This window comes from Pseudopipra pipra, chromosome 4 (genome assembly GCF_036250125.1).
Source record: "Pseudopipra pipra isolate bDixPip1 chromosome 4, bDixPip1.hap1, whole genome shotgun sequence".
NCBI lineage: Eukaryota > Metazoa > Chordata > Aves > Passeriformes > Pipridae > Pseudopipra > Pseudopipra pipra.
Window position 1 is genome coordinate 59,944,918 of NC_087552.1, and position 16,375 is coordinate 59,961,292.

General features: G+C 39.6%; 1 protein-coding gene across 2 annotated transcripts; it reads right to left on the bottom strand.

Moving 5' to 3' along the window:
• Positions 1 to 654: 654 nt before the first annotated feature.
• On the bottom strand, positions 655 to 15,881 carry LAP3 (leucine aminopeptidase 3). Of its 2 annotated transcripts, XM_064653152.1 has the most exons (13): positions 15,662 to 15,881; positions 15,060 to 15,175; positions 14,652 to 14,706; positions 12,531 to 12,636; positions 11,308 to 11,467; positions 8,586 to 8,747; positions 7,425 to 7,583; positions 6,549 to 6,673; positions 5,088 to 5,176; positions 3,652 to 3,754; positions 1,924 to 2,003; positions 1,168 to 1,280; positions 655 to 1,058 (listed from the first exon to the last, which is right to left on the bottom strand). In XM_064653152.1, exons 1-13 carry the CDS (start codon positions 15,782 to 15,784, stop codon positions 860 to 862), a joined length of 1,590 nt encoding a protein of 529 aa, XP_064509222.1. In that variant the 5' UTR covers positions 15,785 to 15,881; the 3' UTR covers positions 655 to 859. The 2 variants fall into 2 exon arrangements, with proteins under 2 accessions (XP_064509222.1, XP_064509223.1); XM_064653153.1 differs by lacking the exon at positions 655 to 1,058 and having other exon boundaries at positions 1,249 to 1,382; positions 15,662 to 15,863.
• Between the last annotated feature and the right edge of the window lie 494 nt (positions 15,882 to 16,375).

Consider the following 16,375-nt stretch of genomic DNA (forward strand, 5'->3'; position numbering starts at 1 on the left):
AAACACCCTAAACCAAAACAACCTCCCACCCTCTGGGCCTGAATGCCCCAAATTGTCAAGAAAACATCACCCCATGATTATAAGTGTCAAGCCTGTTTGATGTTTGAACTGATTCTGGGAATACTGTACCTGCTGGGAACCCAACAGTCTCACACCAGGAAAGGGGGGAAGCAATAAGATGACAAAAAGTATGTGAGATGGGGGCAGGTTCCCATAAAAAACCCATGAAACACTAACTTGCATTCATTAATTTTTTTGAAAAACAGTTACAAGACACACTCTTGCTGACATGTTTAGAACTAACTATATAATTTTGTGCTGAAGTCATGCTAATCATGCTAATTGCAACAGCTTAAAATGTCTGATGCAGCATCACTTCTGCCTCAATACACACCAAGAGCAGGTTTAATTTTTCTAAGGAAAAATGGCAAAATGGCATTTTTATGAACAACTCTGCAGAGCTACCTTTCACATCACCCAGAGTGTACCCAAAACTGAGGCACAGCTATGATCTCCTATTGTGCATCCTCTCTCGATCAAAACACATATCCAAATAAGGTATTTATTGTTTACAATAATTATGCTTACTTTATATATAAAGTAGGAGTCCCAATGTTTTCCATTATCATGTTTTGGTATTAAATATCTCAATAGTTCAAACAGAGTATTTTTTATTTTAAGATGCATAACATGGGATGACAAATCTCAAAGCTGAGATAATCTTACCCAAGTAATAATTTATAAAATGCATTTTTAGTTAATTAACATAATGAAAATATGCTTGGGGCATTCGTTTATGAATAGTACCTTTTAAGATTTTTTTCTTAAGGCAGAGTGGATGATTTTAGAACAAGTATTTTTATTTGGCATTGTGACTGTCTTGACTTAACCGAGCTGCAAACTCTACGAGGGTTCTCGTGGGCCGCCCTGCCATGCCCTTCCGAAGGTAGGGCACCTCATCTTTATTCGACATCACACCAGCAATATCCAAATGAGCCCAGTGAGAGGCAGTCACAAATTCCTTCAGGAATGCAGCAGCTGTGCATGCTCCTCCAGCTCTGTGGGAAGTAGAAAAATGTATTGTTTTTAACAGCAACTCCAACAGCACACATATTAAATAAATACACTCAAAGAAAGGGGCACATAAAAGATATTGGTTCACCTTACCTGCTGTACTTTCCAATGTTACTCACATCTGCAAGAGGACAGTCTGTTACTTGTTTTGTGTAATGTTCAAAAAGAGGCATTCTCCAAACTCTGTCTCCTGTCAAAATGCTGGCCTGAAAACGGAACAGTGATAGTTTGGGCAAAATTCTTTTTGCTTAGGTTTGACCAGTCTAAAAATCTTCAGTCCAATATAATATTAGGTATTTGGGAATACACTGCAAAACAAAACAGGAAGTCTTACTTTTTAGGTAATCTAGTGTCAGTCAAAAGGTGACGTCAAAAGGTGACATCCAAAGACCACATTTTTTTATCTGTTTTTTCTTTTTCCTGACAACACAAATCTTTCCCCTCAGAGGCTTCCTTGATCCATCACACTTCAGTTACCCACAAGGCCTCTTTGCATTTCTGTCTCAGTGTTGTTAAGCAAGATCAATTATCTTTTTAACATGAACTAATTACTGTCAGTAGTCCAGAGCTTATGCATATGCAGTAAGTTATCAGAACATGCAGATCCTTGAGATGATCTGCATGCTGTTTGGTGTATGATATCACACCTCACTGAAGAGATAGTAATTAATAGTCAACATTAATTATTTTCAATTAAATACAGTACTGACACCATTCCTACGAAATTTCAAAATGTAATAATATCTCTTTTAGATTTGCATAAAGCCTTTCAGTAATGTACTAACTTTTCAATAACATATATCACTGAATTATTACTACTATGATTTAATAACAACGGAGATGGCCTACCTCATAGAGGTGAGTCCAAAGCCAAGATGAATTTGTGAACACTCCAGTTGCAGCAGATCCCAATGCAACATCCATGGCACCTACAGAAACATACCTTCAAGTTTATATGACAAAGGCAAAGGTGGACCTGAGTTATTCCCTCCATCCTGACTCCTCACAGAACTTCCCCTTTTCAATTCCCATTATCAGTAATGGGAATTAATCAGACTGCGAAACCTAAAGATTTTAGTACACTTATATTTTTAAAAGTTTGAACATTTTTAAAACATTTATATAATCTCACAGAAAAAGAAATCATAAAAATTTTGTTTCTCATGAAACTAGATTTTTTATTTCAGCTTGATGTTTCTTAGCAATATTTCTAAGATAATGTATTAAACAACAATATCCTCTAAAAAAAAAAATCTAGATATTATTTCCATCTAGAAACTGAGTGGATTTTTTCCAGTTTATAGACCTTTACAATTTTCGAGCTGATACCTTCCCTTTGTGAATTTCATTTGCATAGATTTTTACACAGTGTGTATGAATTTACTTTAAACTAAAATAATCCTTATCAAAGTACTAAACCATGCCTAAAACTGAGGGATTACATGCATATTTGTCTATTTGATGCCACAGAACTGCTTCTCTAATACCAACACTCAATCCTCAGTGAGGTAAAAAAAAGAAAAAAAGTAGTTTAACAAAATGATATGTCAAAGAAATTTCTACAGGAGCTCTCCTCCTTCCTGCTTGGTGCACAAGGATCCCAAACCGGAATACTTTTATACAAGGCAACAATCTTAAAATCAGTTTCCCTTCCATCTACTGAAATTTTCCACAGAATTTGAACTGGTAGAACTGATGGAACATAATTTAAAGCACTAGCAAAGAATTTATATAAAGAATTATTTTGCTTAGCATATTCATTAAGTAACACAGTGGACTCATATCTGAACTACTCTTCTATGTTTTCTCTCATTTCAGCTACAGTCACCTCACCCATGACAGCCTGTTACTGTGTGCATGAGATGCATACACAATGCTCTTTTAAAATTTAAATTTATAATTTCACTATTATGCAACTGTAGAGACAAAACAATTAAAACACATTTCATAGTGCCTAAAAAGCGTGCAAACTGAACACAAAATAAGAGATACTTCAGTCAAACATGTTCTTGGGAAGATGGCGACTCTCCTGTTATCTACCATCACAGAGACCTGAGCTAGCTCTCGTAGTGGGAGAACTGGTGCTGGCAAGGTCAGAACTCAGGCACTCAGCAGGCCACTCACAAAGAAGCCATTTGGACTGTTTGGGCTCCAGCATGGCCCTGACATGTGGACAAAGCAGGATCTTCCTCAATGCCACTGTCTCTGCATCACACAGCCCTGGGAGCTGGGAGGGCTTAGCTCAGAAATGGAAGCACAGGGAAACATTGAGCAGAAACATTAAAGTCTGTGTAGGGTTTCCCACTTTTAGTTCCAGTTGGGCTGAGCCAGCTGAGCCCAACTTCATAGACACTGCTGAGCACATCCCCTCCGTGCCAGTCCCCTCCCACTCCCAGAGACACGGTGCAGGTTGTTAGAGCACAAGCTGTGAGCGCTGTTGTCCTGCAACATGTAAAATCATTTCAGTCGCCTTTGAATTAAGGCTGGGTTTATGTACACAGTGCAACTAATCCACAGCCCACCTAATATGTAGCAAAGAACTGATAGCAAAATGAGCAGGGAAGGGAAACTGCTTACCTGTTAAAGTTGCAGCATTCACAATAGCCCTTGCATTAAAATTGTGGGCGTAACAGAGAGCATCAGCTAACAGCAATCTTCCTTCTGCATCTGTGTTATCTACCTTCAGAGGTAAAATTAATAAAAAACAGAAAAACTACTGTTAACATTCCTTTCACTGATGTATTTCTTACATATTATCTTAAATAGCTATAGTGGATACAGGCTCTAGGAAATTCAGGTAATCAAAATTTACTCAAACTACACTAAAAAAAAGAAAAAGTGTTGATATACAGTTATGTTTACAAAATAAAAGCAGATCTGTAGCTGAGGTCAAGTCATCTTTCAGCACTGCAACCTGCTCTGTGTGCTGGGCCTCTGTGCTGCTGACTCCTCAGAGGAGCCTGGAGAGGTACCCCAGTGGAACACACAGGCTGGCACGCCCAGCAAAGCCCCAGGAATCCCAGGGGCTGAGGTATTGCCAATGAAAACCACAAAGGAGGAGAGGGTACCACAAAAAAGCACCGAGACATGACTGGAAACAGTTCCTTGTTATACTGCTTTCTCTTTGGATCTCATAACTTCTTCCCTCTAAAAAAAATAATCAATTTGCTCCTTTCCCCTTTCACGAAAACTTCATGATGAATTCTGCAAGATTAATTACACGATGTGCTCTGAGCTACTACCACTTTCTTGCAAATTTTTTCCTGGTTGGGGAATACATGCCCAGTCTTTTTCCCTCAGAGCAGAGGGTGACTGAACTCAGTTTTGGGAGATGAACCTCAAAGAACTGGAAGGTTCAGCAAGTCAGGAGGGGCAGAATCACAGAAATCCAGACAGAAAGAAATATTTCTAAATTAAATCAGTGATCTACAGCACAGTGACTTTCAGTGCAATTTAATCTATTAGATGAGTATGGAACTGTTGGTAATAAATATGAAATATGTATTTTGGGTAAGCTCCGTTGAACCAACAGCCCCTATGACTCAGAGTCTCAATGTACAGAGCAGCTTGGCAGTGTAAAGACCTTGGTTACATCAGCAGGAAACTAATAATCTTATGTCTTATACAGATAGCAAGGAATTGTCCTGAAAGGTCTGTTGGAAGCAATTAATGTTATTAATTTAAACTGAGAGCCTATATTTACAAGCATTGTAAAAACCTCTTGTGCTAAAATGAGATTTTCCAGCATGCTCAGTAAATGACCTTACTTTGCAGCTTTTCCTAGCAATTTATAAAACATGTCTCATCTCTTCAATCTAAATTTATATTTGAAAGAATCCTATGATAGCAATTTCTAGTTAATAACATGTTTCTTACATTTTTAAAAAACTGTATATTTGCACTACTTGTCTTTTGAAAGGGTTTTTTCAAACGTGCTCTGATCGCAGTCATATAACTCAGTTGATTAAACCAATTCACTAAAAGTATTCAAAATCCAAGTTTCTCATGCATACCTGTATTGTTTTTCCATTTTTGGCTCTAACCACATCCCCAGGCTTGTTTGCCTTACCACTGGGCATATTTTCACAGAGGGGTGCCAAACCTCAGAGACAAAAAGAAAACTACATTACTTGTTTCCTTCTCAGAAAAGATGTAGAAAAAACCCCACTCAGATAAACCCCAAACACCTCTTTAAGAAAACAATACTAGTCTTATCTTGAATTTATGCTCAAAAATTATGCTCCAAGTTTTTTCTGGTTACTGAAAGACAAATGGGGTCTGGTTTTCAATCAGGAAAATTCCTCTGCATGATGCACTACCACACTCTCCCACCTACACCATTTTAACACTAGGATTTACTTCTACTTTATGCTGTGACAAGTGACATTAGAGAAACAATAAATATCATTTTATGTCTCCCACATATAAATAATAGGTCACATGTAAAGGGATTTCTTTCTGAAATGAAAATTAGCACTTCTCAAATTAACACTGTGAGCCATTCAAGCTCTGCTCATTATAAATAAACACTGTGTAATGTCCAGAGTGGTCCAAGGAGTTGTCGTGTAACTCCAACTGTAACAAGAGCAACTAGAGATGAGCAAAAAAGAGGGTCAGTGTCAAAACTCCAACTGCAAATGGGATCATGGGACGAAATGCACCCCACCACATGGTCCACAAGTGGACCACCTCTCTCGAGCTGATTTACTACAGACTTGCTCCACTGACAGCCCTTCCCATCACACTTCAAGTGAGGAATGCCGCGAGGATGTGTGTGTGCACCGCTGCCCTCTACTGGTTGAAACATAGAAGTAACTAAAATATCAAAGTCGAGTTTTTCAAACGTAAAACTCATCCCAGATCTGGTTACATGTCATCACCACCTGGTTTTGCCACGATTCCTGAATAAGCTCATTTAATTTTAGCTCTGCAGGAAAAATAAGCCTTTTTTCCCGAAAAAAAAATAAGCATTGCTCATACTTAACAGTATCAGCTGACTGGGTTTTTTTGTTTTAGTTTTCTGCTGAGATATTCACCTGACAAAATACGAGCTCACCCCTCTTCCTGTTCAACTGTGGCAAACACTCATGGAGGTAGCTCAGCTAACTCCTTTTAATTTTAATTGCTTATACAGACATTCACATTCCTTCTTGTAATGAAGGATCAAGACTTTGAAAAACTCATTGAGAATATGTTTATTGACAATCATTTCTCTAAGGTCTAAAAATCCTGCCTTCAAAATCTTAATTCAGTGTTGCAATATTTTATTCAAGCAAAGCTAGTTTTTGATTCAAGCAAAGATATATTTTTTTGATATGCCAATAAAAATGGAAAAGAGGCTGAGCAAGGGAATGAGAGAAGTAGGTCTGCAAGAGCCCAGGATGTTTCTACAAGGCCGTCACCACTGCTGATACTAGAAAATTACAAAATGTTGTAAAATTAAGATTTTTGGGTTCTCTGACAAACACACTTACCAATTATGTTTAGAGGTAGATTTAAAGTGGCTGCTGTCACAATGGCTGAGCAGATAGTTGCTGCCCCCCCCATATCTGCTCTCATGGCATCCATTCCCGATGACGGCTTCAGTGAGATGCCACCACTGGAAACAGAGCACAAGTGTCACCCAACGTGTACAAGTTTGATGTTGCATATTGATATAATAATATTGATAATATTCTGTCCACCAGTATGCTTTAACACCAAGTATCAGTAAATGCTAGACCTGGTGTTTGCAAATACTCCTGCAACCCTAGTAAGCATACTGAAAGCAAGGTATCTGGGTTTTCATTTCAATGTCCCTGAGTTATTTCCTCATAATTAGGAGATTATAAAAATCCATGTAACCTGCAGTGGACTAACTCAATGGTCTTCATAATAGCAGAAGTGCACAAAACAAGGACAAAACAGTGCACTTGGTAAAATCAATCTACGGAAGGGGAATAGACTGGTAAATTCTTCAGTAATATGTGGCATGGAAAGCAGTTATAAGGAACTATTTCCTATTTCCTTAAGCATCACCTAGATGTCCAGTGGCATAGTGCAATTCCAAACATGTAAATTCTGTATCCAGATATTTGCTCAGGACAACAAAAAATAGCATGTTCTTTGGTTTTTTTTCCCCTGAATTTCCATTTTCCCTTTACAAGATGATGGCATATCAATTGCTACAATTCCTTTGTACAACCAATCTTGTTTCATCCCCAGAAAAGGCAGCACAAGCTACTATCTGAGGCAAGTTCAATGGAATGGCATGGAAGATGTGCTGAGCAAAGAAAAAGCGTCTCCCTGTTGAACATGAATAGTACGAAAGCATTTCCTCCCTCTAGTCATTAAAATATTAGCATACATACCTGTCAAATGTAACTCCTTTTCCTACAAATACTAATGGGGAGTCATCTGTATTAGCAGCCCCTAAATAGTGAATCTCCAGAAAGATGGGAGGTTCACTTGAACCCTTAGCTACACTCAGGAATGCTCCCATCTGTTCTGTTGTTATCCAAGACTCCGGCCTGGAACAGAAATATATATTAATTTATTTTTTTTTTGTAGTTGGACACTTTGACCAAGGTGATTGTTTTTAAGACATAACAAATCTTGAAGGTTCATACACAAACCATTTCATTTTAGTTAGTTATTTTGGAAACTGTAATTTAAATCCTATTATTATTACCTTTTGTGTGAGGCAGAAAAATACTTCCTCAAAGTTGCTCCTCGATCTTTGTTTTGCCTTGTTTAAAAAGCAGCCAAAACAAAACAGCAGAACAACAGCTTGTCTACAGCTGCTGCATCAGAAACTTTAAACTTCCACTTGCCTGGGAGGCTCTCGATAGCAGGTGAAGCAACAGTATCACAGGAAGTTACAGTTTAGCTTTCTACTAGCAACACAGTTAGCTATAGGCAATGTTGATTTCCCTCAGCCTTTCGCTTGTCAACAAAACAGCCTCTAAGACCTGCACAACCACTTTCATTTCCACTGAAGAGCAGAAAGTAGAAATTTAGGGGCAAGAAGCACTAGCTGTGCAAATCCAATTGCAAGGGCTTTTACGGCTCCAACTCAACATTTTTAAATCTTTACCCCCAACAGTAACAACAGTAAATAGAAGATGTTTCATTGCCACAAAAAAAAAGCAAAGGTATGTTTAAAACCTAATTGGGAAGAAAACAAAAGGTACCTAATATTTGCCCTCTATTCACTGAGTCTTTATCAGGCTGCCTTTCACAACACACATGTTAATTAAGCAGTAATTGACTGCATGAATAATTGACAGTTAATCATTTTACTGCATTACAGTATTGCTTCCTCTGCAAACTAGCATCTCACCTTCTAATCCTGAGAGTAGATTGCAGTCTGGGCACCCCTCATGCTTTTTTCCCAAACCCTCACTGCTTTTGTCATTTGAAGTAGCAGAGGGAAAATGAGAGACAACTGCAGACCTGAGTAACCTGGAAGGTATCTCATCTTACAGTCATGGTTCTCTACCCTGTAAAGGCGTCATTTCAGTGGAACTTACCTTATATGGACCTTCACATTGCTGAAACTTCTGAGCTTCTGTTCAATATGTTCAGCAAATTTGATTGGAGTTATATAATTAGCTGGAGCCTCCATAAGGTATCGAGCAAGGTTCTGACCCTCAGCATAGATAACCCCTTTTTGCCAGGCTTCACTTTCAGCACTAAACAACAACACACAATAATCAGGATTATACACATTTGCAAAAGTAAGATGTTGTCCGCATTCATATATTCTCTCCTTTCTGAAAATGCAGTATCATTAATTTGGAGCAATTAAGAATATCATAGTTATCTTACTACAAGGAATTTAGTATGAGATTCAAGGTACATCTAGCCCAGTAACTCATCTGTGGTTCTAGTCAGTGCCAAATGCTTCAGAAAAAAGTAGAAAAATCCTAGAGCAGACAGATGTAAAATTATCTGTCTGATACATTAGGTCTTGTCCTAATCCTCAGTATTTAGAGATAGGCTTAAATCCTTAAGCATGAAGATTAACACACCTTCCAAAATTTGTAATCACATTATTTGTAACAGCCCTAAAAGTTTTTATTTACCATATAAAGCCTCCAATTCTAGTTTTCCATTTTTTGAAATATGATTATGCAATAAGAGTGGAATTTGGATCTCATTTCACAGCACTCAAGGCATTTCACTAACGAATGACAGAGCAAACGTTCACAAAGTTGCCTGTGTAGGAAAATGGGAAAGTCACTCTGGTTACTTTGCAAGACAATCAGTACAAAACCTCTCATTTTACTGAGACAGAACTGAAAACCTGACTTGCTTTACAGGACATCACAAAGCAGGACATTCAGCTGGATTCCACCTCTCAAAAGAGCAGGACAGTGATGGAGGAAACCAGGAGGAATATGGAAGTATTGCCTGGATATGGAGGTATGGAATTAAGAAGCCAAATCTCAGCTGGCAATTGAAATTGGGAAGAAGTGGGAAAGGTAACAAGGGGACTTCAACAGGTACACCATCAGCAAACATGGCATTATGGGGAGCACCTGAAATGGGGAAGGTAAACCACCATTCACAGGGGCCATGACAAGGTGGAGTAACGCCCCAAGGGGAACACTGAGAAGTCTAACAAAGACTGGGGTAAAGTCCTGTACCTGGGACAGGACAGCTCTACACAACAGTCAGGCTGGACACTGACTAAGCAGAAAGCAAAACCGCAGAAAAGAACCTGGGGGTCCTGACAGACAAGTTGAACAGGAATAAGCAGTGCATAACTGCAGCAAAAAAGGCCAACCACATGCTGGGGATTAGAGCAGAGCCAGCATGTTAAGGGAAATAATTATTTACTTCCTTAGCATTTGTGAGGCTGCATCCAGCTATGTCCACTTTTGAGTTCCAGAATACAAACCCAACACTGATAAACTGGAGAAAGTGCAAAGGAGGGCCTCTAAGAAGGGTAGGGAGCAGCAGCACATGGCATATGAGGAGAAGCTAAGGGAACTGTGTTTGTTTCACCTAAAGAAGAAAAATTCAGGAAAGAGCTAATTGCAGTCTTTCCTATAATCTTAAATAGGATTCATAGAAAAGATGAAGACAGACACATCTGAGTTGCACATTAAGACAGTAACAGACAATGGTCTCTAGATTCAACATGGAAAACTGCAACAGCACATAAAGAAAAAAAATCACCGTGAGTGTATTTAAGCACTAGAACAGATGGCCTAGTGAGGTTGTGGAAATTTCATCTCTGGAGATAATAAAATATGGACTAAACAAAAGCCTGATCAACCTGACTGAGCTTTAAAGTTGTATGTAATGTCCAGGTTATCCCTAATTCGAGTAGGAGCTGGACTGGATGACCTCCAGAAGTCCTTTCCAACCTAAATTACTATATACAAAAATTACTTCCAGTGTCTTAAGTGGTGATAGGACCATCTATGTTTTCAGGCAATGTTTCTTTGATATAAACATAATTGGCTACCAAACTATCTGCTGTGTTACAAAATGGGAATAGTGTTGGATGTAGCTTATCAAGACAGCCTTAAATCAAGACATTTTTATTTTAATTCACTAACTTTTTCATAAGGAAGGACTTGCTCCTGTTTAAAGTATACATAGGAAACACCTCTCCTCTGCATGACAGAATATCCAATACAGAATGTCCAAAGTCCACTCTGACAACTGTTCTAAACCCAAAAGCTCTGATTCTACTTTCTGCTATGAAGTAACAGTGATGCCTGTTTAGAGACCAGAAGCGTCCAAGCTTCTCGCATTGTAGTCTGTGAACAGAAATATAACAATTGAACTATGTAAAATATCCATCGTGACATGGCCTGGTGTCAATTAGCATTTCCCGAGTCTCAAAAGGATTTATCCATTTATGGGCTTTAAAATACCTCTGCTCCACAATTTGGGCACAGAGTACCAACAAAAGTCCTTGTATGTTACAACTATGCTTTGAGCAATATTTTACTTTTATTTTTATCCTGGGCCTTCTTTTCTACGAAGCAGCATTTATATACCCTTAACCTTGCAGCATGACATACTAACAAAACACACAGAACAAATACTATAAATATACTTGAGATGTTAAATACTTCAGGCAACTCAAATGAGTAGGAAGAGTTAAGAGGGAAACTGTTGCTGGTCTTATTCTTTCAGTTTTGTTTTTCTCCTGCACAAGCATGCCATGCATACAGTTCTATAAATAAACAAATAAACAGATAAATAAATAGGCAAGCTTTCCTTTGCCATCACCTTCCATGAAGCTGAGGAGTAACTATAGGTTTCTTTTTTTGCTTCAGCTCATTATATTCATGCAATCCAAGGACAGCACCTTCTGCAGCCGATTGTGCATCTCCACAGGGGTCTACTTCAACACAAGGGATCTCCAGGTCTTGGATCTGCCTACAGCCAACTGAAAAATACATTACAGAACTAGTAGTCCAAGTATTGCACAGAACAGCAAAATGGTGTCCGAGACGATCATTATGACATTTCAAGGAAAAAAATAATTTTAACTCAAGATAGCTGAGTTTGTAAGTCAGTCAATTAAAGAGATCGTGCAGTAGAATAATTGAAAATGCTAATGACATATACTGACAAATATGACAAAATATCTGATGAATTATAATGATTCAAGCATTTCACAAGAATAAAAAAGAAAGTTCACAGTTGTTCACAGCTCATTCTATAGCAAAACAAAGCTCTATCATTCTGGAGTACTATGAATTATGACTACCTACAGGTAGCAGAAATTTGCCATAACTTATATTTTTGCCAAGAATATGACTACTCTTCCTTCCAGATGAGTTTACACACATTTTTATAAACAAACAGATTCCATAAATTCTGTTTTGTACCCAAATAATTTAACAGTCTTTTGGCAGCTACTGGCTAGTGATTAGGACATAAAGCCTTCATCCAGTCAGAGATTATAAACTCTGTAGTGAGAACTCTTTTTATTCTTGTTTTATACACGCTTAGATGCAGCAGTCATCCTTGATTAAAATAAAGGCCTCCTCTGCCTATGACAGATAACATACTGAACCATACTGCTGCTGTTGTGAAAGATATTAGCTTAAAACACAAATATCTTAGTTATGGACTAAGCAGCAGAAGTAAATGTATGTGCATATTTAAGTACAGAGTGAGCACAAAGTGAATCGGTGATGCTCTCAGGCTTCAAAGTAGTAATTAGACAAGTGCCTTTTCAGTATCACACTGTTTAGAAAAGTTATTTGATACAAATAACTGCAGTTACCTGTCTGCAGATTTGATTTACATGTGCCATAATTCTTTGCTCACTAAGGAAAAATTTACATGAATATCAGTGATAAGTAAATGCATTTACCAAACGAGGCAGTAAGTTGTGCAGTTCAAAACAAAGGCATATCTAGACTGGCTCTTCAAAAATGGAGCATGCTGCACCACTGCAATTGTTTTATAGACAAAATGCTTCAGAAAATTTAATAGTTAACCTGCAACAGCAGCACGAATATTTTCTTTGCCTTCATTCCAGTTTTCTTGGTCATTTACTCCAGCATTCTTCTTACCCAAGCCAACTACCACCACACTCGGAAAGTCCTAGATGAAGCCAACACACAAACAGATTTGCTTTCCTCATTGTTACAGCAGAGTTGTTATAAAGACTTTACTTTCCAAATCAAACCAAGCACAGCATTAAAATACATTCAGTACTTTTTCTACAGTAGGTGCGTTTCATTAAGAGTGCCCATATGGTGCCACTGTCCTGTGCTCCCAATCATTTTCCACAGGCATGCAGCCAGTTACTCTGTTATCCAGTTAATAATTATGTGCATTGCAGCAGACTGGGCTTTATGCTCAACATGTAGTAAATTTGGTACTCATAAAAGTAAGCAAGCTCAAGAGTCCTTGGAAAGCAGATCCAGCTTTCCAGCTGCAACAAAGGCCAGAACTGAGCTGGAGAATTGTAACCTTTCTGGCATAGTACTATGTTCAAGGAAATAAAACCACTTTGAAAGCTGAGTCTGTTAGCTCATCTCAGGAGCTGTGCTGGCATGATTTGACAGGGAGCAAACCAAAGCTGCACAGAGGTACACCTCTTCGGAACTCAGGAAAACAATGTAGCATAGAAGACTAAATGCTTGCCTTATAAGCTGCTAGCGGAAGGCAAAAAGGAAGAAGTAGCAAAGATAAAAGGAGCCTTATAAGAAGGAAGTCAAATCTATACAAAACTCAAATTTGTATTAAAAGTTTTATATATGAACATATATATATATATATTTCCACAGCTCTGAAGAGAAATGAAGTTAATCTTAGTCTTTCCCTTCCATCTCTGTCAGCCTCTAACAATGAGCTTTCAAACTACTACACGATAGTAAAATCTTTTAGTCCACAAGATGCCAAAACTCATGTTAGCTTTCCAGAAGGTCAGTGATTCCAGTTAACACTGTTTTAGTTACCACTATTTTACAACACACTTAGAAGAGTGTGTAAGGCCAAATTCTCCTGTCTTCTCTTGCAGATTCACTACCCACTTCAGAGCCTCTCCAGTATGCAGAACAGGCATAATGGGATCCTTAGTGCACTCACTCAACTTCCAAATTTCTGAGAGCCTTTTTACTGAGTCCAGTGTCAGCTGCATGGGGTGTCCGCACAGGAATTTCTACACGGTAAGTAATACTCCCTACAAATGAATTTATTTAAGGTTATTTAAGTAGCCCTAATGTAAGATTCAGGTACTTAGACAGGGACACATAGTGTCATTACATGCCTGCCTAGGCCTAGCTACTACTCTAAAAAGGCACAAATAGTATCATATTGGCCAGCTTCACATGCGTGCAGTAGATGTATTAGGGCTTCTCAAATGGCACCAAAAGCCTGATTCTGAGCAGATGACTCCCCATCTCATACCTCTGTGATCTACTATGTCTGTGCAGCCAAAGTCCTGCTTGAAGAACACTCCCATGTCTTGTTTTCAGAGGTTTCAAGCACACAGCTTTGACACCTCCAATGAAAGCTTATGATGGGACTACCTTGAGTTAGAACTGTCATGTATGGAAGGTCTTTGCAGCTATTGGTACACCTTCAGGCACTCACTCCTCCCGGATGCGGGAAGCACAGTACAATCATAGAGTATCCTGAGTTGGAAGGGACCCACAAGGATCATTGAGTCCAAATCTTGACCCTACACAGGACATCCCAAGAATCACATGATGTGCCTGAGAACATTGTCCAAATGCTCCTTGAACTCTGGGAGGCTTGATTCTGTGACTACTTCCCTGGGGAGCCTGTAGAAGTCAGATCCAAAACTGCTGTGTTTCAGCTCATTCAGTAAGCAGTTATTCAGAGTTGAGCACCTTTGGAGCAGACTCGTTTACATCCTCTCAATTTGCAACACACCAGAGGGAGTACAGGACTTTGCAAAAGGCCATGCAAACATGGGTAGTGCAGAACAGGAGGCTTCAATAAGAACTACATTTTTGTTGAAAGAGGCAAGAGGGGGGAAGAAGAGCAGGCCATTTATAAAAGCACAGCAGTGAACTTCGCTTAAAATTAGATGTAAGGGCAAACTTCACACATTAATCAACTAGCACACAAAAATGCTAAGTTCATACCTGATGCAAACCATGAAATATGCGTGTTTTGCCTTTCTTCAAAGGTGGCCCACATCTAGGACACAAAAAGATTCCTTCAATATGAAAGTCCTTACTGGTGATAAATCTTATGGTACTACATTCACTCCACAACTACACAGTATGCCACACAAATGTACTGGGATGCTTGGCTCAGTGCTCATTCATAGTCAGGTTCCTACAGAGGACAGGTCCCCTGAAACATCTTGCACATTTCCTCAGCGCTTAGTTTTATCATGGGAATTCACCTCCAAACTGTTTGGCCTGGTAGAAGCAAATATCAGCCTGACAGTTATACGGACACAAACACTAATAACGAAAAAAAAAAGATCATTCCTATTGGTGTTTGTAAGTACTTTAATCCATTTCAGAAGCTTATCACACACTTACAGGGACAGAAGTTCTCTCAGCTTTCCAGATACGAGTCTATCAAAAGCATCTCCTGCACTAGTGAATTGGGCAGCACCATCATCCTTTTCACTTGAGTAGACTCCCAGAACAAGACCCTAGAAAAGGACACACATTAACGTAAACAACACAAAATTTGGAGACCCATCAGAGGCAGCAAGCACACTGTTCAAATCATTGCTACTTCTGCATATATTTATCTCATGTTATCTATTTATCTAACACGATGCACAGAGCAACACCGGGTAAACCAGGATCAACTACTACAACTACTTTCGAGTGTGAAAAAAGAAACTAGATACAACATAACTAAAGTTATAATAATTTTTCCGAACACATAGAGATAAATAAAGACAAAAACTCTTCTAATCGGTAATTTTAAGTGCAAAAGGGTTTCTCCGCCCCGCTCCCCCCAAAGCAGATCTCCATCCAGGTGCACTCAGGAGAAGCACAGGGAGTCGCACCCTTCCTGGCTCAGCTCCGGGGGGCACAGCGACCCCGCTCAACCGTGAGCCGCAGGACCGAGCGGGAGGAAGGGACCCGCTCCCACCGCCGCCTCCTCCTGCCCCGGCTCAGCCCCTCACCTTCCCGCCGGCCCCTCGGCTGTAGCCCCGCGGAGCGGGACCCTGCGCCGGGCAGCTGCAGGCCAGGGGCAGGTCCCGGCTGAGGCGGCGCGCAGCCACCCTCCGCACACAGGGCAGCAGCATGGCAGGGAGCAGAAAGGGAAAGGAAAGGAGGTAAGCAGGAAGGCAGGAGCACCGCCCGGCCCCGGCGCGCCCAGCGCCTCATCAGCCGGCGCCGCGCGGGGCGGTGCCCGCGGCAGGGAAGGGCCGGGATTGAGAGCGGGAGGCGGGAGCGCTTCCCGAGTTAGTACCGTGAGCGGCGGGAGCTGAGGTTTCCTGCTTGTGTACGGGAGGTGATCCGGATTCTCATAGCATGCTCTAGATGGGTATGCGCACTTCTCTTTGGGGTTTATCACAGAGTTAAAAAAATCAGCCCTGGTCTGCTTACTGCACGTTTAATTTGTGTACTGAAGATTAAAATGTAAATTACTTAGGAAAAAAATAAAGCTTTATTGCAAATGCACATTGTTTTCTAAGACAAAGCAGTACAATCCCAGATTAAAATTACAAGGGGAAAAAAAGAAGAGTGGTAAGTGAAAATAAAATAAAAAAAACAAACAGTAAGAATGACTTTGGTTATATTTTATCAGGAAAAATTACACTGGAATGCTCGGTCATCACTGTAATGTCAGAAGTGGATTTATGCTTCTCTAGTAAAAGCACTGTATGGAAAAG